Raw genomic sequence first — 15,486 nt, 5'->3', positions numbered from 1 at the left:
TTATTTCAAAAGGTGTACCCTACCTGGTGCCTGACTAGCTAAACAAGGATTGCATTTAAATATAAAAGCTTTATCTTACTAGTATTAGTCATCTTAAGATACTCACCCACTTGTTACCTGCTTCCATGGGTCTCATTTTCCGTTAGTTTTTCAAAAGCAATTGTAAAGTAATTTCTTGACTCCATTAACATTATTTTTCCTGTTATTTTCCAACCAAAATCCATGATTTCTTTTACAGACTTTACACAGTATTTCTGTCAAGAGTTCTTTTTCCAGATGTGAATATATATTTTTTTATATATACATATATACACAAAGAACCCAAGGAAATATAACTTCACAGATTTTATTTTAATTATAAGCAGCAAGTCACAAGCTGAGATTTGTTACACTTTAAAATACATATTTCAACTATGTGCCAAGCTCACTCTTGTTATCAAAAGGCATCTCGAACATGAAAGGGGAAGATCTTAGTTTCATCTACTACCAGCTTTGAAAGGTAGTCTCTGTAGTGAAGAGTATTTGTTTCTGGATCTAGAGCAATGGAGAGCATTTCCTCCATTTCTTCCTCAGTAAAGGGCTCACCTGAAAGACAGCAGAGAATAACACTTTGTTTTGGTAAGTATTCTTTCCAGGATTGGCAAATTATACTGCTTTTCCCTTGAAAGAATCTCCTTTTGGTTCTCACACAGAGAAGAAAAGGAGGAAAACTAAGGATCTGATTCCTTCACTTTTGCCAATGTAAGTCCTGCACACCAAGTGAGCCAGTCTAAAGGAAAGGAGGCAAAGGATCTGGATCTTCTGATTTCTAGTTCACAGACTCCAAAACAACCTATTCCTCTCTGCCACAGGGATTTTGAAACAACCAATTTTGTCAGAAGGAATTTTTCTAATGTGTATATTATTATTATCTGTCATTTGGCTATCCTTGCACTTGTATTTACATCATGAAAGACTTCTGGATTTCTCTTGTAGGAGCTTTTGGCCCACATCATCCCTCTTTGAGAACTAGGTTACCATCTGAGATTTTGTACTTGAGGCAGACGTGCATGAGTCAGCCATGCAAGAAAAGCAGGCTCTTCAAGGGATATTGAGGATTACAGGATGTACAACTTAAATCTTGCCCTTGAATCTCTTGGTTTGTGTACGGCTCTAAAATTAAGATCAAGATAATGGAGGAATGAATGAGCACTGAAACTACCTGAAACATCTGGAAATCTAAGCTACAATTTTACAGGAGGACAGAAAAAGAGTCACATCCTTAGTAAGCACAGAGATGTGCACAGAATCATAACATATCCAGATATGATTGAATTAATCATCATCATCATCTCTATCTTATAATGTCTGTAAGCAGGCAGATAAATGTTTTTCCCTGCATTATTCACCAGTGAAATGTCCTCGTCTGCAGCCACTCATCACATTAACAGTATTGTCTGAAGACAAAAACCACAGGTTTTGGCACACAGACTAAGGACCTCAAGGTGCCATATATAATTGTAATACTTTTTACTTAAATACCAATATTACAGAAGTCATGTTACCTTCTTCAGTCAAATATTTGACCAGGTCCTCTTTAGTAATATATCCACATTTATTCTCATCCAAAGCCTTTAAAGAAAAAGAACAAAACTTGTGGTTTTAACCATACTGTATCAAGAAGCAGCAACTTCTTCCAAACAATTAGGTAGTTGAATATTTAGTTACAGACCTCAAATGCATGTAGAAGAACATCTTCTCTAATAGGCCAGTAGCTGAAACCATTGAATCAGAAAAGTTAAGTTACTGTTTGCCAGTGTTCTGAAAGAACAAAACATGAGGAAAAGGAAAACTTTCTATGACAACTTATTAAGTTCTTCTATCAAACATTTAATTGGAGCCTGACTTTTTGGAACTGTCCATGTATTTAACTCTTTTGTCTTTTGTTGTACTACTGTTTAACTTCCCTTGTGCTGAGGAGCCAGATGAATGGCTTCTGCATGTCTGGGCTGGCTGAGTGGGTTAGCAGGAGTCAGTAAGAGCTGAATCACTCACACAGCCAATGCACTGCACAGAAGATGGCCAAACCAAGAAAACAAAGTTTTGTCCAGGTACACTGGTAGCTAGGCAACAGATCACCTGTGGGACTTGGGCAGTCTAATGAGCTGATGATGAGCAAAGGAGGCTTGTAGCTTTAAAAGAAAAGGTCTGTCACTAACAATTTCAGAGAGATGGGAGAACTGGGCACATGTGTGCATGCATATGCGTGCTTGATTTCAGAGATGGAAAAGCAGCTCTGTGTAGCAAAGGAGAGCTTCCATATCCCAACAGACTCTCACCAACCCCCCAGAATACTAAATAGAAGGAGCTGAATCCTGGGAGATTGCTTTGTCCAGACCCGCCTCAGTCTTTTACTATCTAAAAATCAAATGTTCTAAGAAGTAGTCTTGGTTTTTATGATCCAAATCTCATGTACCCTTGGATAAGTGAACCATGGACAGAGTGCCCCAAAAGATAAAGTGGGTCTTGACAAGCCTGAACTAGCCTGGGGAAAGCATGTAGGGTTTTGTGGGGTTTTGTGTGTGTGTATGTTTGTGTGGAGAGGTTGTGGAGGAGTAGAAGAGAGCCCAGAGCAGCAAGGCATCACTGTCTGAAAGGCTGAACATCAGTGTGGAGCCACAGATATTTCATGTCTAGAACACCCTCCTACCAAAGGCTCTCTGTGTGCAAAATAACTTCTCGGTATTGGACAAGACGGAGTTTTTCAGAAGCCTTGACTACTATCTTTAAAAGGAAAATAATCTTGCTGTAAGTAATCTTGCTTTAGTGGAAATGTCAAAATAGCACAAGTTCCTGTGTACATGCAAAGACTTCCATGCATCTTAGTATAATGAACAGTGGCTTTGTTTGAGACTTTTAGATCAGCAGTCTTTTAGAGTGCTAGCTGTATACATTCAGCTGTACCTGGCTGTCACTTTGGGACATGAATATGAAGCTGGTTTACACAACTTATTTAAAATACACTGTAACAGACTGTGCTTCTCAGTAACTGTGACCTATATGTTCAGAGAAAGTAATAGTTATGACCTTAATTTGCATATGAAACATTTTAGAGATACACAAAACATGTTGAATAGCAAGTTAATTCTGATTCCCGTTAAAAACACAAAAGCTACATGTTATCACAATTCATGATTATAAACTGGTATTATTTATATCATCAGTAAAACACAATTTTATGTAGACAAAGTAATTTTGAAACAATATCTAGCTAATGTAAACTGATCTTAAATGACAAATAAAATCTGTACTTCTTCCAGTTATATAAAATTTCTGCAGATATACTTATTCAGAATCAACCCTGTCAATATGGAATAAACTACAGATACATAAAATTCACTTTCCATTACCTTCTGTCAAGTAGTACTTTTGTCATCACTGGAAGAAATTTTTCCATATGAATGAATCTGGTTGCTTCTTCATCTTCTTCTTCTTCTACTAACTAAAAATAAAACTTAAGTATCGCAGGGTATATGACTCATTAGCAAACTGATACAGAAAAACAGAAAGTTGGGGTAGTCCTTGCATTAAAACTACAGAGTTAGACTTTGAATATTTATATCAAGTCTTTAATGTCACAGGACACCATAACATCTGAGTGAAATGCTTGTGATCAAACAGAAGGAAATTCGAGGAAAAAATAATATCCCAGGGAAAACACAGGCCCGCTATTATAGGCACTTCCAACAACTCAAGATTGCCCTCTTGTGCTTCAAATCCATTCTTGCAAAGTAACCGGACACCGTGTAATTGATCTTATCACCCACAATAACTCAGCAGAGGTTTAAACGTTCAGACTGAATTCACACCAGTAAAGTCTTTCAGGATCTGGAACATTCCCAAGCAGTGTAATGTGACCACCCATTACAGCAAACCATGAGCACATTCCCTGGCATGACTTCAGCCTGTGCCACCCAATATTCCCCTCAGCAGATCCTGGCTGGGCCTTAAGGGCTTTTCCCCGCAAGGATACTTTGTGCAGCCACTCTGCATAAAAGATTTACCAGGGTAGACACAAGCTGCTCTGTGCCAGCTGGCTTCAACACCCAAGGATGTTTCTGGGCATATTTAATGGGCTAGCTTGGACATAGCCCCAGTCTAGTACACCTCAAGGATGGAATTTGTTGCCTCTACATATTTCATAGCCAAAGAGAGTCATCAGGACCAGAGAGGCAGGCAGACTGAGGGCAGTTCAAAAGAGTCATAAGGCAGCCCATAAAATGCCATACACAGAAAATCTTCCCTTTGCCTCCCAAACAAATTAACAGATTAATCCCAAAACATCAGGGACTTCTAGCAGCATTCTCACTGCATTCCTATACTTCCACAAGAGATAAGAAACATGGTAAAAACTGCTCCCTGTCATCAGGGTGCATCCCTTCCCTTAAAATTTCAAGTTTTTCTCTCAAAAGGAGCCCTGTTAATGGAGCTAGCCTGTTCCTGTCTGTGTTGAAACTGGATGCATGCCTTGAGGTCTCACGTGGTATCAGCCAACACCTTGCTAGGCTCTCCGAGACACAGCTCAGATCGAAGGAGAGCTCAAATAGGCACTGATTTGAAATCTTCTAACTGAGCCAGGAAACACTTAGTATGGAATCTTCCTCCTGGGAGCTGGGTCAGAGCTGGGGTGGTTCCTGATACATCCATTTGCTTAAATGGAGAGCTGCAACTGCTGCTGCATGCTCTTCTACAGTATTTTTAAAGGGGCTTGGGCAGTAAGAGAAGACAGCCATCACCTCTTGCTTTAGAGTGGAAATTGGCTTGTAAAAACACATTTTCTCTTCTGTTTGGTGAGCCTAGTGAAGGGATCTTTAGCAAGGAAATGAAGCTGTTCGTGCTATATCAAATGGTACCTTTTACCACTACAGAATCATGTGTATTAGTGCTTGCTTGATTGAAAAGATGTAAAAAATACCTAGCAAAACCTAGTCCTGGGAGGTGATCAGCAACCTCAGTTTCCTCTGAGGATGAAAGAATCAGCTTCCCTTTCAGAGGCTCTACAGCCCCAGAAACATCCTGAACAGTTAAAATTAATCCTATTTCTAACAATGGATTGATACGTGGATAAATTGAATATATTAACTTTGCCTAAATCATTAAGTATTGGGATTTGCAAGTATATGTATCCTCTTACTCTTTCTCATGTTCACTCCTGTTCTACACCTCATTCCTCATTATTGTTTTCCTTTTTACTGTAATTTCTCCTTTTTTCACAATAACAGCATTTGCATGTTCACTGTGAGCTTTGCTCTATTTCTTTCCTTTGGGTTCATCCATAGCTCCCATAACAATTGTATTGTAGCACCCATTATGTTTTGTATCTCTACTCTCACACCCATACTATTTCTGTCCACACAACACTGGGGGACTTGAGTCATAAAGAAAGAAAAACATCTTCCAGAGTGATCCAGGCAGAGCAGTGTACCGAACTCCAGAAATTGAAATGATCCTTAGATTAGCTTTCACCATCTCTAGGCTTATCATTTAATCTTAAACTTGTAAGTAGGCCTAAAGATATGATATTAAGTATAACACTGAGTATAAGGCAATATAGGAGACAGTAATGATAATTTATAGAGACAACATAATTATATGAACGATGATTTACAGATATGAATAATTTGATGGCAGCATACACTAGTTTAACTACAATAAGGTTAATAGGGAGATCAGATGACTGAGAGGCATAAGTAGTGAAAAAGAGAGACAAATCACCATTTACAATGGGCAACAATACTGGGGAAATAGCTTAGTTACAAACCAGCTAACAGACACAATTTTTACTTTATCTAGATTAAGATGAAATGGTATTACCATAGTCAATTATAATGGTATCTTATATAAACTAAGATGTATTTGTGATTATCATAATATATGAAGGGTTCTACAAGACAGTGTTCTTCTAGTACTAAACCTATGCCAAGATTTCACTTACAGGCACTGTTCTTTGCTATTTGATTTCCAGTTCAGTGTTCTTTAAGGTTAACCATTACTCTTGAATATACTCTTTATTTTTGCAGTATTTGTACTTTAATATCTTTATAATTGACATTTGCATACAAATTTCAACTGTTACAGTGTTATATCTCAAGAATCATCTGCCTTGTGGCTGCATTGCATTATACCTTCTTATGTATTACTCATCTCAAATTTTCAGTAATGTTCAAAATGGGTAAAAAACCAAAGTCCAATCTCTTTGGAAGGCAGAGGCAGGCCTTAAACTCTCCTGATTCTCCTGAAACTGAAGTGGGTTGTCAAAGTATCCCCTTCCTTTTCACAATTCTATATCTTGAGTCAGTTGTACTGTTTGTTTGCTGTAAAGAAAAGTTACTGTGGGACACTAAAAATACAATCTATATTAAGCACCATAATTTCTATTTTGCCTTGTTTGTCAGTGGGAGCTGGGACTATCTGGTACTGAGAGTACAGAACCAGAGCAGACAGATTGCAGTATCATGTTAAAAGAGCTTTCTCCTCTGATGGTTCTTTGCACTTCCTCATCTGAAGCAGCTGTGTCACTTTCACAAGACTTAGCACAAGACTTGTCACACTAAATTCTGATCTACAGGAGACCAGACAAGCCTACTGAGGAGAGACTACTACTGCAACCATCCAAATTTTTGGTGGCGCAGGAAGAAAACAGTAAGAGAAATCAATTCTCAGTACATTGAGCTACACATGAAAAGGAGAAAAATCCTTACCCCACCTCTCAGCTCCAGCATCATCAACTCCTTAAGGCAGCATGCCCATTTACAAAAAGAATGTGGAGACTTTTTCCCACTTTTTCATCCCATCTATTAGCCATACCCTGCCAATGCACCAGCACATCATCCTTTCTATTACAAGCATGGGGTAAGGAGACAAAAATTAGTATAGGAAAAGATTGTGGAGAAATGTCATTGAATTTCCTTACCACTGCATATCAGTGAGAGAACGGGAGGACAACTAGGTCTTGTGGAGTTTTATGTCCTGAAGCCTGATTTACAGGCTTAAGTAATCAAGGTTACTTACCTATAACTGAGAAATCTCAAGACTGGGAGAGACCTCATGAAGGACAGAAAGTAGAAAGGTCTGGCTATAAGACAGCAATAACCCAGTGAAAAAAAATGGCCCACCTTCCCTCTGTGTATTTTTGTAATTTAACATCTTCTCAAGAACTAATTTTTATTACCTAATCATGCATTGTGTGCCCACCACACGTCCTGAAGAGTGAGATGGTTAGGGTTTAGAGATCCTAATCTGACTGAGGTTTAGGACATTCTTTTTCATCAGTCAAAACCAATTTTCGTCCATTTTCTGTAAATGCTCCTCCACCTTAGCACAGTGTCACAGTGATCCTCTGGGGTAATAGAGTCAAAGACTCCTCATTTTAACCCATCAGCATTGTTACTTCATCAACCTAAAGGTTTGCTTCAGGGCAACCTGAGAGATTGCCTGTCTGATTGAAACACTTCCACGACACTTCCAACATCTGGGAAAAGAACTTGGGTTTCCCACTCAGCAAGGCAGAAGGGCCAAATTTGTGCAAGTTTAAGACTGAAAAAAATACAAAAGATCTAAGCATTTACCTTTGCAAGCAGTTCACGTAGTTCTGCCTCACTCGGGAAGCAACCCAGTGACCTGACAATGCAACCAATATCTCTGAAAGAAAGAAAGAACATCTTTGCCAATAAGTCTGCAATACAAGAGTGTCTGTGGAGAATCCAGTTAAGAGTTTGCATGTAGGAATATGCACGTACAAGCCCAAAAGTATGCACAAGCATGTGCATGTGGACTTTCAAGATGATGTTTCAGTAACCAATGTCTATTTTTACAGACATTAAATACTCTGGAGCTCTTTGAAAGAGTGCAATTGTTCTTGTGACTTTCCCCAAAAATTCTTTACCACTGTGTTGCAATGTACTGTGTGAAAGTTAATTTTCAACTACTGTTCTCTAATTGTTAAGCTTTATTTCAGTAAAGTCTACATCTATATAGCTAACAAATCACTTGGAAACATACTGAGATGAAAGGTAACAAACAAAATACATGTGTACATTAAATGCTATAAAGATACAAATTCTAACTGCATTAAAGAACAATTACAAAAAGTCAGGAAGGAGACAGCCCTGCTATGTCCCTACTGTGCTCTGAAACAGTCAAACAGAACAAGGTGGCTTATCCCCACTCTGTTTATGCTGCAAATATATTCATAGCTTGCATCTACTGCTGAACCTGGTGCAGCTGTTCTGAGGCTCTAAAAAAATTCTGAACAAACTGGCAATGCCTCAAAATAATTTAAGATGAAAAACATCACAGATTAGAAACAAAAGTATTGTAAAGCTGTAAAAAAGCTTTAGTGAGATTCACAGTATGATTAAAAACAGAATAACAGAAGCATCACTATTGCTTGTTATTTACATTCCAATTCAACAACACAGAAATTTAAGTACATTTGAACATCTATTCACAGTGCTGGTGGTTCCCATAATCCAAACCTCTGTGGTTTCTTCATCTTGACCAGTGGTGAATCCTAATCCTAATCCTAATCCTAATCCATTTGGTGGAAAAATCAGATTGCCTAATAAAAATGGTAGATACCAGGAGCAGTGACCTTTGTAAAATCTTATAACAGTAAAGCCCTGAATGTGGCACACCAAGCACATGCAAAATTGCAAGTCTTTGACCTCCTCAGACAGGTCCCAAGGAGTTCCCATTCTGATTGAAAACATGTGAGAAGCACTACAATAGACAAAAAAGAGGAAAAGGCTGGACAAAACTAGTTACAAAACAAAAACCCAATCCCACACATCCAGTTGTTATGAAATGAAGCCATCTACTTAAATGACTCAGTGAAACTCTGCCTCTGTGGATGCAAATGGCCATTGGTGTCAGGGAGGTCAGTCATTTAGGCATAATCTTTGTCCATCCATCCTATTTCTAGTATGTATATACTGCATCTGTTGTTCTCACTCCTGCACTCCCTCACCTTTTCCACCTAAAAGATATTTCTAAGTATTCCCTGCCTCCCCTGGAGGAACACCCAACACAAATCCTGCCTCATTCCTGTCCCACACTATTTCTACTCTCACAGATTGCCAGAGATGGTAAAGCTGCCATCACCCTCCTGCCTCACCTCACTCACAGCCAGCAAAACTGTGATGTGACTAAGGTAAGCCAGGCCCTAGAAGAACCTGCAAAATCTGGCATTCCTGGTGCTGTATCTGGCAGTCTGCATGTGTGCCAACATGAAGATGTTCTCTGAAGTGACTGTGGTGAAAAAAGTCAGGTTCCATTTGGTAATAATACAGAGTTTAAAGAATCCTGATAGGAAACTGTATTTTGCTCCCAGCCACTTCCTCTCACTTAGTTCAGAAGCTGCGATTCCTCCTGTTTAGTTTCTAGAATACAAAAACAACACCTAAAATCAAATTCATGATCATACAAGTTTAGTAACACAGAAACAATAAAATTTTGGGTCATTGTTTTTGCCCTACATATAACACTTTCAGTGGCAAGATTTGCAAAATCACAAAAGTATGTTGTAAGCAGCATGAAACAATATTGTCTTCCTCATTCTTAATTTCTTACTAATTTGAATTTGCATTAGGAGTCATGCAATGACAATGTTAGCCTGTCAAGCCAGTGTAATTTTCCATGTTCTTCATGGGTATCTGATATTTCAGGCAATAATATTCATACATCTACAACAGTGGTTAAGAATTGTGCTGTGCTGCCACCTTCTGATACAAGATAATCGGTTATTAATAATCCCATTATTGTGATACAACCCTGCAATATGAACCTAGGAATAATTAGACAATAAACTGTTGTTCATTGTCTGTAAATGTACTATGATAAAAATTAATGTGAAATTGTGCATTTACTATGTTAAATAGACTTTTGGACATCTCCTGTCTGAACGAACACATTTTTTAAAAGTCTATTTGTATAATTTCATTGTTGTAACATTTTATCAAGCTGTATATCCATGATATAATAGAGTGAGGAATGTAGAAAATTTTACAACTATTTAGCCAAGACTGCAGATGTAAATGGCAAACAAATAAGCAGTGAGTATGTCATGATGCAGTGAGGGCTAGGGGCTCCCCAGGGCTGGGGATGGTAGTGGTGGGGGTTCTGCATAGGGACCAGGCAGCCAGGGCCCATCCAGGAGCAGGGCATCCGGGGGGCACTGGGGCAATTCCACTTCTGGGATCAGGCACCTCCCTGGGCATGGGCCAAGAGATGTAAGATCACTCTTCCCTAAAGAGCCCTATGGACAAGGGAACAGCAATTATACTGAGTGTGGAGACATATCCTGAAACTCCCCCTATCTAGTATAGCAGAAAAATCATTACTTCTCTGAAGTACCGGCAATTTCTTAAATTTAGAGGCACTAGTAAGCATGCATTCCTAAAACCATCACATAAATATTTTGCATCTCTCTCACCTATGCTCTAGAATGTAGAAAAGATGTTTGAAAGATATTTAAAGATATTTTCCAATTTGGCTTCATGAAGAATGTTTAATGACAACAATTTCACCAGTTCTCACACTCCATTGTAGTGTTTATGCTCAATAATTGGTTTATAATTAAAAGCTCTGGTGATATTCTTTTAAATGTAGTAATTGGAAATACGAAAAATTACTCCAGTAAGCTTTTATGACAACAGCTTATAACAACCTGCTCTGTGAGACATAAACATGTAATTTATGTATTTTATAATAAATGACACAGTTATGTCTAGGAATGCTTATATTAAAATGAAGTTTAAGTAGTATTGCCAAATATTCAAACTTTAAAAAATACCAGAATTTAGATTATTGATGAATTTTTAAATTTGACATCCTTTAGCTCTGTATCTTGTAGCCAGTTATGCCTTGATCAGTCTAATTTTATCTTCCACTGAACTTCTACCCCCTTGCTCAGACATATATTTTGTATGTTTTTCCATAATGGTGCATGCTAAAGGTATAGTGTGTGCAGTTCTCCTTCCAGACTCCCACCTGTGCACTCTACTTCCCCAGTTCTGGTCATTCCATTTCAAAAAGGAGAAAGCTGAACACAAAGAAGCACAAAAAAAGAATGGCCGGAGCTACGGAACAGCATCTCCTAAGAGATTAAACACATCCGGACTTTCAGCCCTAAATTACTGTGATGGAGGACAAATGTGACAGCCAGGTATGAAATCATTAACGAGAAAATTAATAAAGAACAAATGTTTGCTATTTATCACAGGATAGAAAAAAATAAACCAGAGGCCACTCAAATCATAATGTACCAGATGTACAAAATCAACAAGAAATACTGCATATTTGTTCAATTCCTTACATTCCTCACATTCCTCCCCTAGGAAACTACTGGTAGCTCAACTGAGGATACTGGGCTAAACAGACTTTTGGTGCAATCAAGTATGATAATCTTTATGTTAATTTTTATATTACTGTTGTTGTTGTTATCATTATTATTATTCATAAATAAATTATAGGCAAGTTTCTCCCAAGTCTCCTAAAACCACCTCCCTGCCAAAGCAACATCCACCTCCCACATTGCCCCAGAGGAAGGATGCATTTCCATTGAAGACACCTACTGAGTGCAGGTAACTGTGACACACACACTGGCAGGGACACCCCTTGATGTGCTGAAATACCCTAAAAGCGAGGAGTTTCATAAGGATCCAGGTCCTGTAGTGCCAAATGAGCTATCAGAGCAGGGATTTACTTACTAGCACTAATTGTGGCCTCAGACCTCTTGTCTAGCTGCAGCTTCCTCTTGCCCCATTGCACCACCAGTCCCAGCATTCCTCTCTCAAGCCAATTTCAACCAGTGAACAATACAAAATGTCTATTAAACCAGCAAAGACAAACTTATCCAATCAGGGCCAAAAGGACTGATTGCAAAAGGGCAATTACATTTTCTGGAAAAGCAGATGTCGGTTTAGGGAGGCAGGACCTGTGGCCCCGTGGAGAAGAGGAACCCATGCTGGAGCAGGTTTGCTGACAGGACTTGTGACTCTGTGGGGGACCCACACTGGAGCAGCCTGTTCCCAAAGGACTGCAATCCATGGAAAGGGACCCATGCCTGAGCAGTTCATGAAGAACTGCAGTTCGTGGGAAGGATTCACATTGAAGAAGTTCACGGAGGACTGTCTCCTGTGGGAGGGACCCCACTGCTGAAGCAGGTGAAGAGTGTGAGGGGTCCTCCCCCTGAGAAGGAAGGACTGGCAGCTACAACATGTGATGAACTGACCCCCATTCCCTGTCTCCCTGAACTGTGGAGGGGAGGTAGAAAATCAGGAATAAAGTTAAGCCCAGGAAGTAAAGAGGTGGGTGGAAAGCTGCTTTTAAGATTTGGTTTTACTTCTCGTTATTCCTACTCTGATTTGATCGGTAATAAATTAAACTGATTTCCCCAAGTCGAGTCTGTTTTTCCTGTGACAGTAATGGGTGAGTGATCCCTGCCCTTATCTTGACCCACGAGCCATTTGTTATATTTTCTATCCTGTGTCCCACTGAGGAGAGGAGTGATGGAGTGGCTTTGGCGGGCACCTGCTGTCCAGCCAAGGTCAACCCACCACAGACATACTTGTCCAAACAGGGCCAAAAGGACTATTTCAATGACATTTTCTGGTAAAGCAGATGCTGGCTTAGGGACTTATTTATCTCTATATTTGATCCTGTAATATTTCTTTGTGAATATATTTACAAACCTGGCATCCACAGTTTTATTGCTTTCCCGGTCAAACACCTCAAAAGCTTCTCTAATCCTTTTCTCAATTTCAGGTACTATGCCATCTGCAAAGAGAAACATAAGAAAAAGAAAGATTCACTGTGCTGTTGCAACTGATTTATTTCCAATTTGAGACTTGCAACAGCAGAAGCACCAAAACTGATAAAGGGGCAGACAGGAAAGGTACTTTGAAAAAGCAGAAGTTATTCTGAAAAAAACCCACTGTAAATGCAGAATCTCTCATTTTGTATTAGTAATATGGCCTTGCTATGGCTCTGCAGCCATATCAAGTCTGGTGAAAATGGTGTGCCTGAACTGCATGATCAGAAGGCTGCCTAGGTGTGGACCCTGCCCAGAGTATGCCACAGCTCCCTCTGGACCACAAGCCTGAGCCATTCCTGGATGCCATGGTGTCAGTGGAAGGAGAAAGGCAAACATGGGCCAAGGCTTGCCCTGAGACAGGGCTGAGTCACTTCATCCAGGTTTCCTGCATCCAGGGAAACATAAGTGCTCTTATGTCCACTGAGTTAGTTACAATGCATGAAAAGCTGAGAACCAGGGATAAAGAGATGGCTAAGATACGTGCACAGTGAATACAGCTCATAGTAAATAATTTATTGTAACAGTTTGGAAAAGAAGACAATCTCAGCAAAGGGGAAGGAGTAATTTGCTGCATTTCCTTTTCATATCTCAATCTCAAGGAACAGGGGAAGAAGAACCACCAGTTATCACAGACATATCTTGTATAAGCCAGAAATTGCATTCTTGGGGCAAGCTAAGTACCAGGAAATAAATTCTGAAGAAATAATGTAAAGAGAGGAAAGGTTCTATCTCAAAAGAAAAACTCCTTGGCAAGAAAACCGGGGTATATAAAGAGTGAACTGGTTAGCCATTTATGAATATTTGACTCGAAGTGAGAGAATATGGGAAGCAAAGTCACATGGAGCTGAACTTTTGGTTCCCGTGGCTAAACACCCCCCCAAACTCCAACTGGTAAACCAGCTCATGAAGCAGCATTTTTTGAGCTAGCCCCCCAGCCTCCACAGCAATGCCACAAGGAAAATCTGTGTGACAGCCAGAATTAGACTGGTATGAGGGACACTTGTTTTCTCATTTTCATACTTCTCTTCTGTATTTTCAACATAATAAGTAAAACACAGCTCTCCTCTAGTAGACAATTTATTTTCTTCTTTAGCTGATGTGGTGTTAAGTTCTGTTGAGCAGCTCTGACCAACATTAAGCCACTGGACCTTTTTTCTACAGGCATAAAAAATTCATACCTAGTTTTCTACAATCCCAATAGTAGGGAATCCCTGGGGCTGTAGTGTGCAATCAATTTTTTCATTTGATTTCTTGCCCTCATGACAGAAATATCTTTCTGCTGGCAAACGGTGTCAGAACTGACCATAGTTGAATGATACATTGGCTTAGTGATCTTCCTCTCTTTATCTTGACCCATGAGCTTTTTCATCATATTTTCTTCCTCTGTGCTGCTGAGGAAAGCAGAGAGAGGCAGAGAGAGGCAGCTTGCCAAGGTCAGCCCATCACAGGCTGCAAACAGTTCAGTACAGCAGTGGATTGAACCAGCTATAAGGAACTTCTTCATGTAGAAGAGAGGTGCATCCCCTTATAAATCTACAGCTGCCTGCTGCTTTCCATCTCTGTTTGGCACTGAACTCCCCAGAGAATATGTAAAGAGAAGAGAGGTATGAATATATCCTGTATTCGTCCCTTGGACTTTATTCCCCTGATGGAAGCATAGGCAGGTACTTGTACAATGGATTGGAGACTGGAGCTCACTGAGGAAGAGCCCTGTCCAGTCCCTGATGCAGGATAAACTGTATTCTTTTCACAGCTTGACAGTAATGCCTATGTTTTCTGTGCCTAAGTGCCAGGAAGAATGCAAACCTAATTCTTTAAAAAAACCCCACAGTTCAATCCAAGTGGGCCTGATTCCTTGTAGAGAAGTCCCTAAAGACTCTCAAACTACTAAATTTTAAGGTTTTTTTCCAGTGACTTCAAAGAGTCTCAGATCTAGCCTTCAGTGTAGATTTGGAGTTTAGTTCTTGAGATCAGGCCCTTCAACTGTACACTATGATTTGCAACAGAGAAATGCTGGAGGAAAATTTATAGCTGTATATTCCAGTCTTGATGTGTAAGCCTTCTGTAGAAATAAAAATTAGGCAGGGGAAGGCAGGGGAAGATTTTAAGTACTGGAACTATGTAAGCATCCAGTCTTTTCAAGCTTTTTTTCATGAAAACAGGGTACATTAATCTTACCTGTTTCAAGAGGCTGACAAACAAAGGTCCTGAAATGAAATGAACTTGATGATTTAATCTGGGTACCAGATAATCTATATTTCTTCCAAGAACTCAGAGAAAGTTGTTGATTCAAGAGCCATATCCATGGAAGAAAACACAGCATACTGTACTCCTCTCAAAGACTCTTGGTGAGATGAGTAAACACCTAATAAGCTACTCACTAAATCTCTCATCCTTCCCTCTAGGAATGAAAGGCAAATATGTTCAGCATAGTTCAGGATGGCAAAGCTAGTTATCTGAAGACTTCTATGATTCACTCTAAACCTCCCTTTGAGAGGGAAAAGAAGATGGATTCCAGTTTTAGGATAAGAAAAGGGTAAAGTTTTAAAATTATACCTTCAAGAAGGGCACAAGAAATCAGATATGCAGTTAATTTAGCAGATGTGATGCTCTAATGTACTGAAATTTTTCTA

General features: G+C 39.4%; 1 protein-coding gene across 3 annotated transcripts in view; it reads right to left on the bottom strand.

Moving 5' to 3' along the window:
• Positions 1-330: 330 nt before the first annotated feature.
• EFCAB2 (EF-hand calcium binding domain 2) overlaps positions 331-15,486 on the bottom strand; it is a 31,680-nt gene continuing 16,524 nt past the window's right edge. For 2 of the 3 annotated variants that reach the window (XM_027657393.1, XM_027657395.1), the window contains 6 exons: positions 12,732-12,816; positions 7,608-7,680; positions 3,390-3,481; positions 1,712-1,754; positions 1,545-1,611; positions 331-585 (listed from right to left, as the gene is read on the bottom strand). In XM_027657393.1, coding sequence (XP_027513194.1) covers positions 437-585; positions 1,545-1,611; positions 1,712-1,754; positions 3,390-3,481; positions 7,608-7,680; positions 12,732-12,816 — 509 coding nt within the window. In that variant the 3' untranslated portion in view covers positions 331-436. The remainder of the gene's footprint in view (positions 586-1,544; positions 1,612-1,711; positions 1,755-3,389; positions 3,482-7,607; positions 7,681-12,731; positions 12,817-15,486) is intronic. The other variant, XM_027657394.1, reaches the window with a different exon arrangement.

Source organism: Corapipo altera, unplaced genomic scaffold, assembly GCF_003945725.1.
Source record: "Corapipo altera isolate COAL_440 unplaced genomic scaffold, ASM394572v1 2c, whole genome shotgun sequence".
In the NCBI taxonomy this organism is placed as follows: Eukaryota; Metazoa; Chordata; class Aves; order Passeriformes; family Pipridae; genus Corapipo; species Corapipo altera.
Note: the sequence above shows the minus strand (reverse complement) of the source record. Positions and strands in the feature narration are given on the sequence as shown.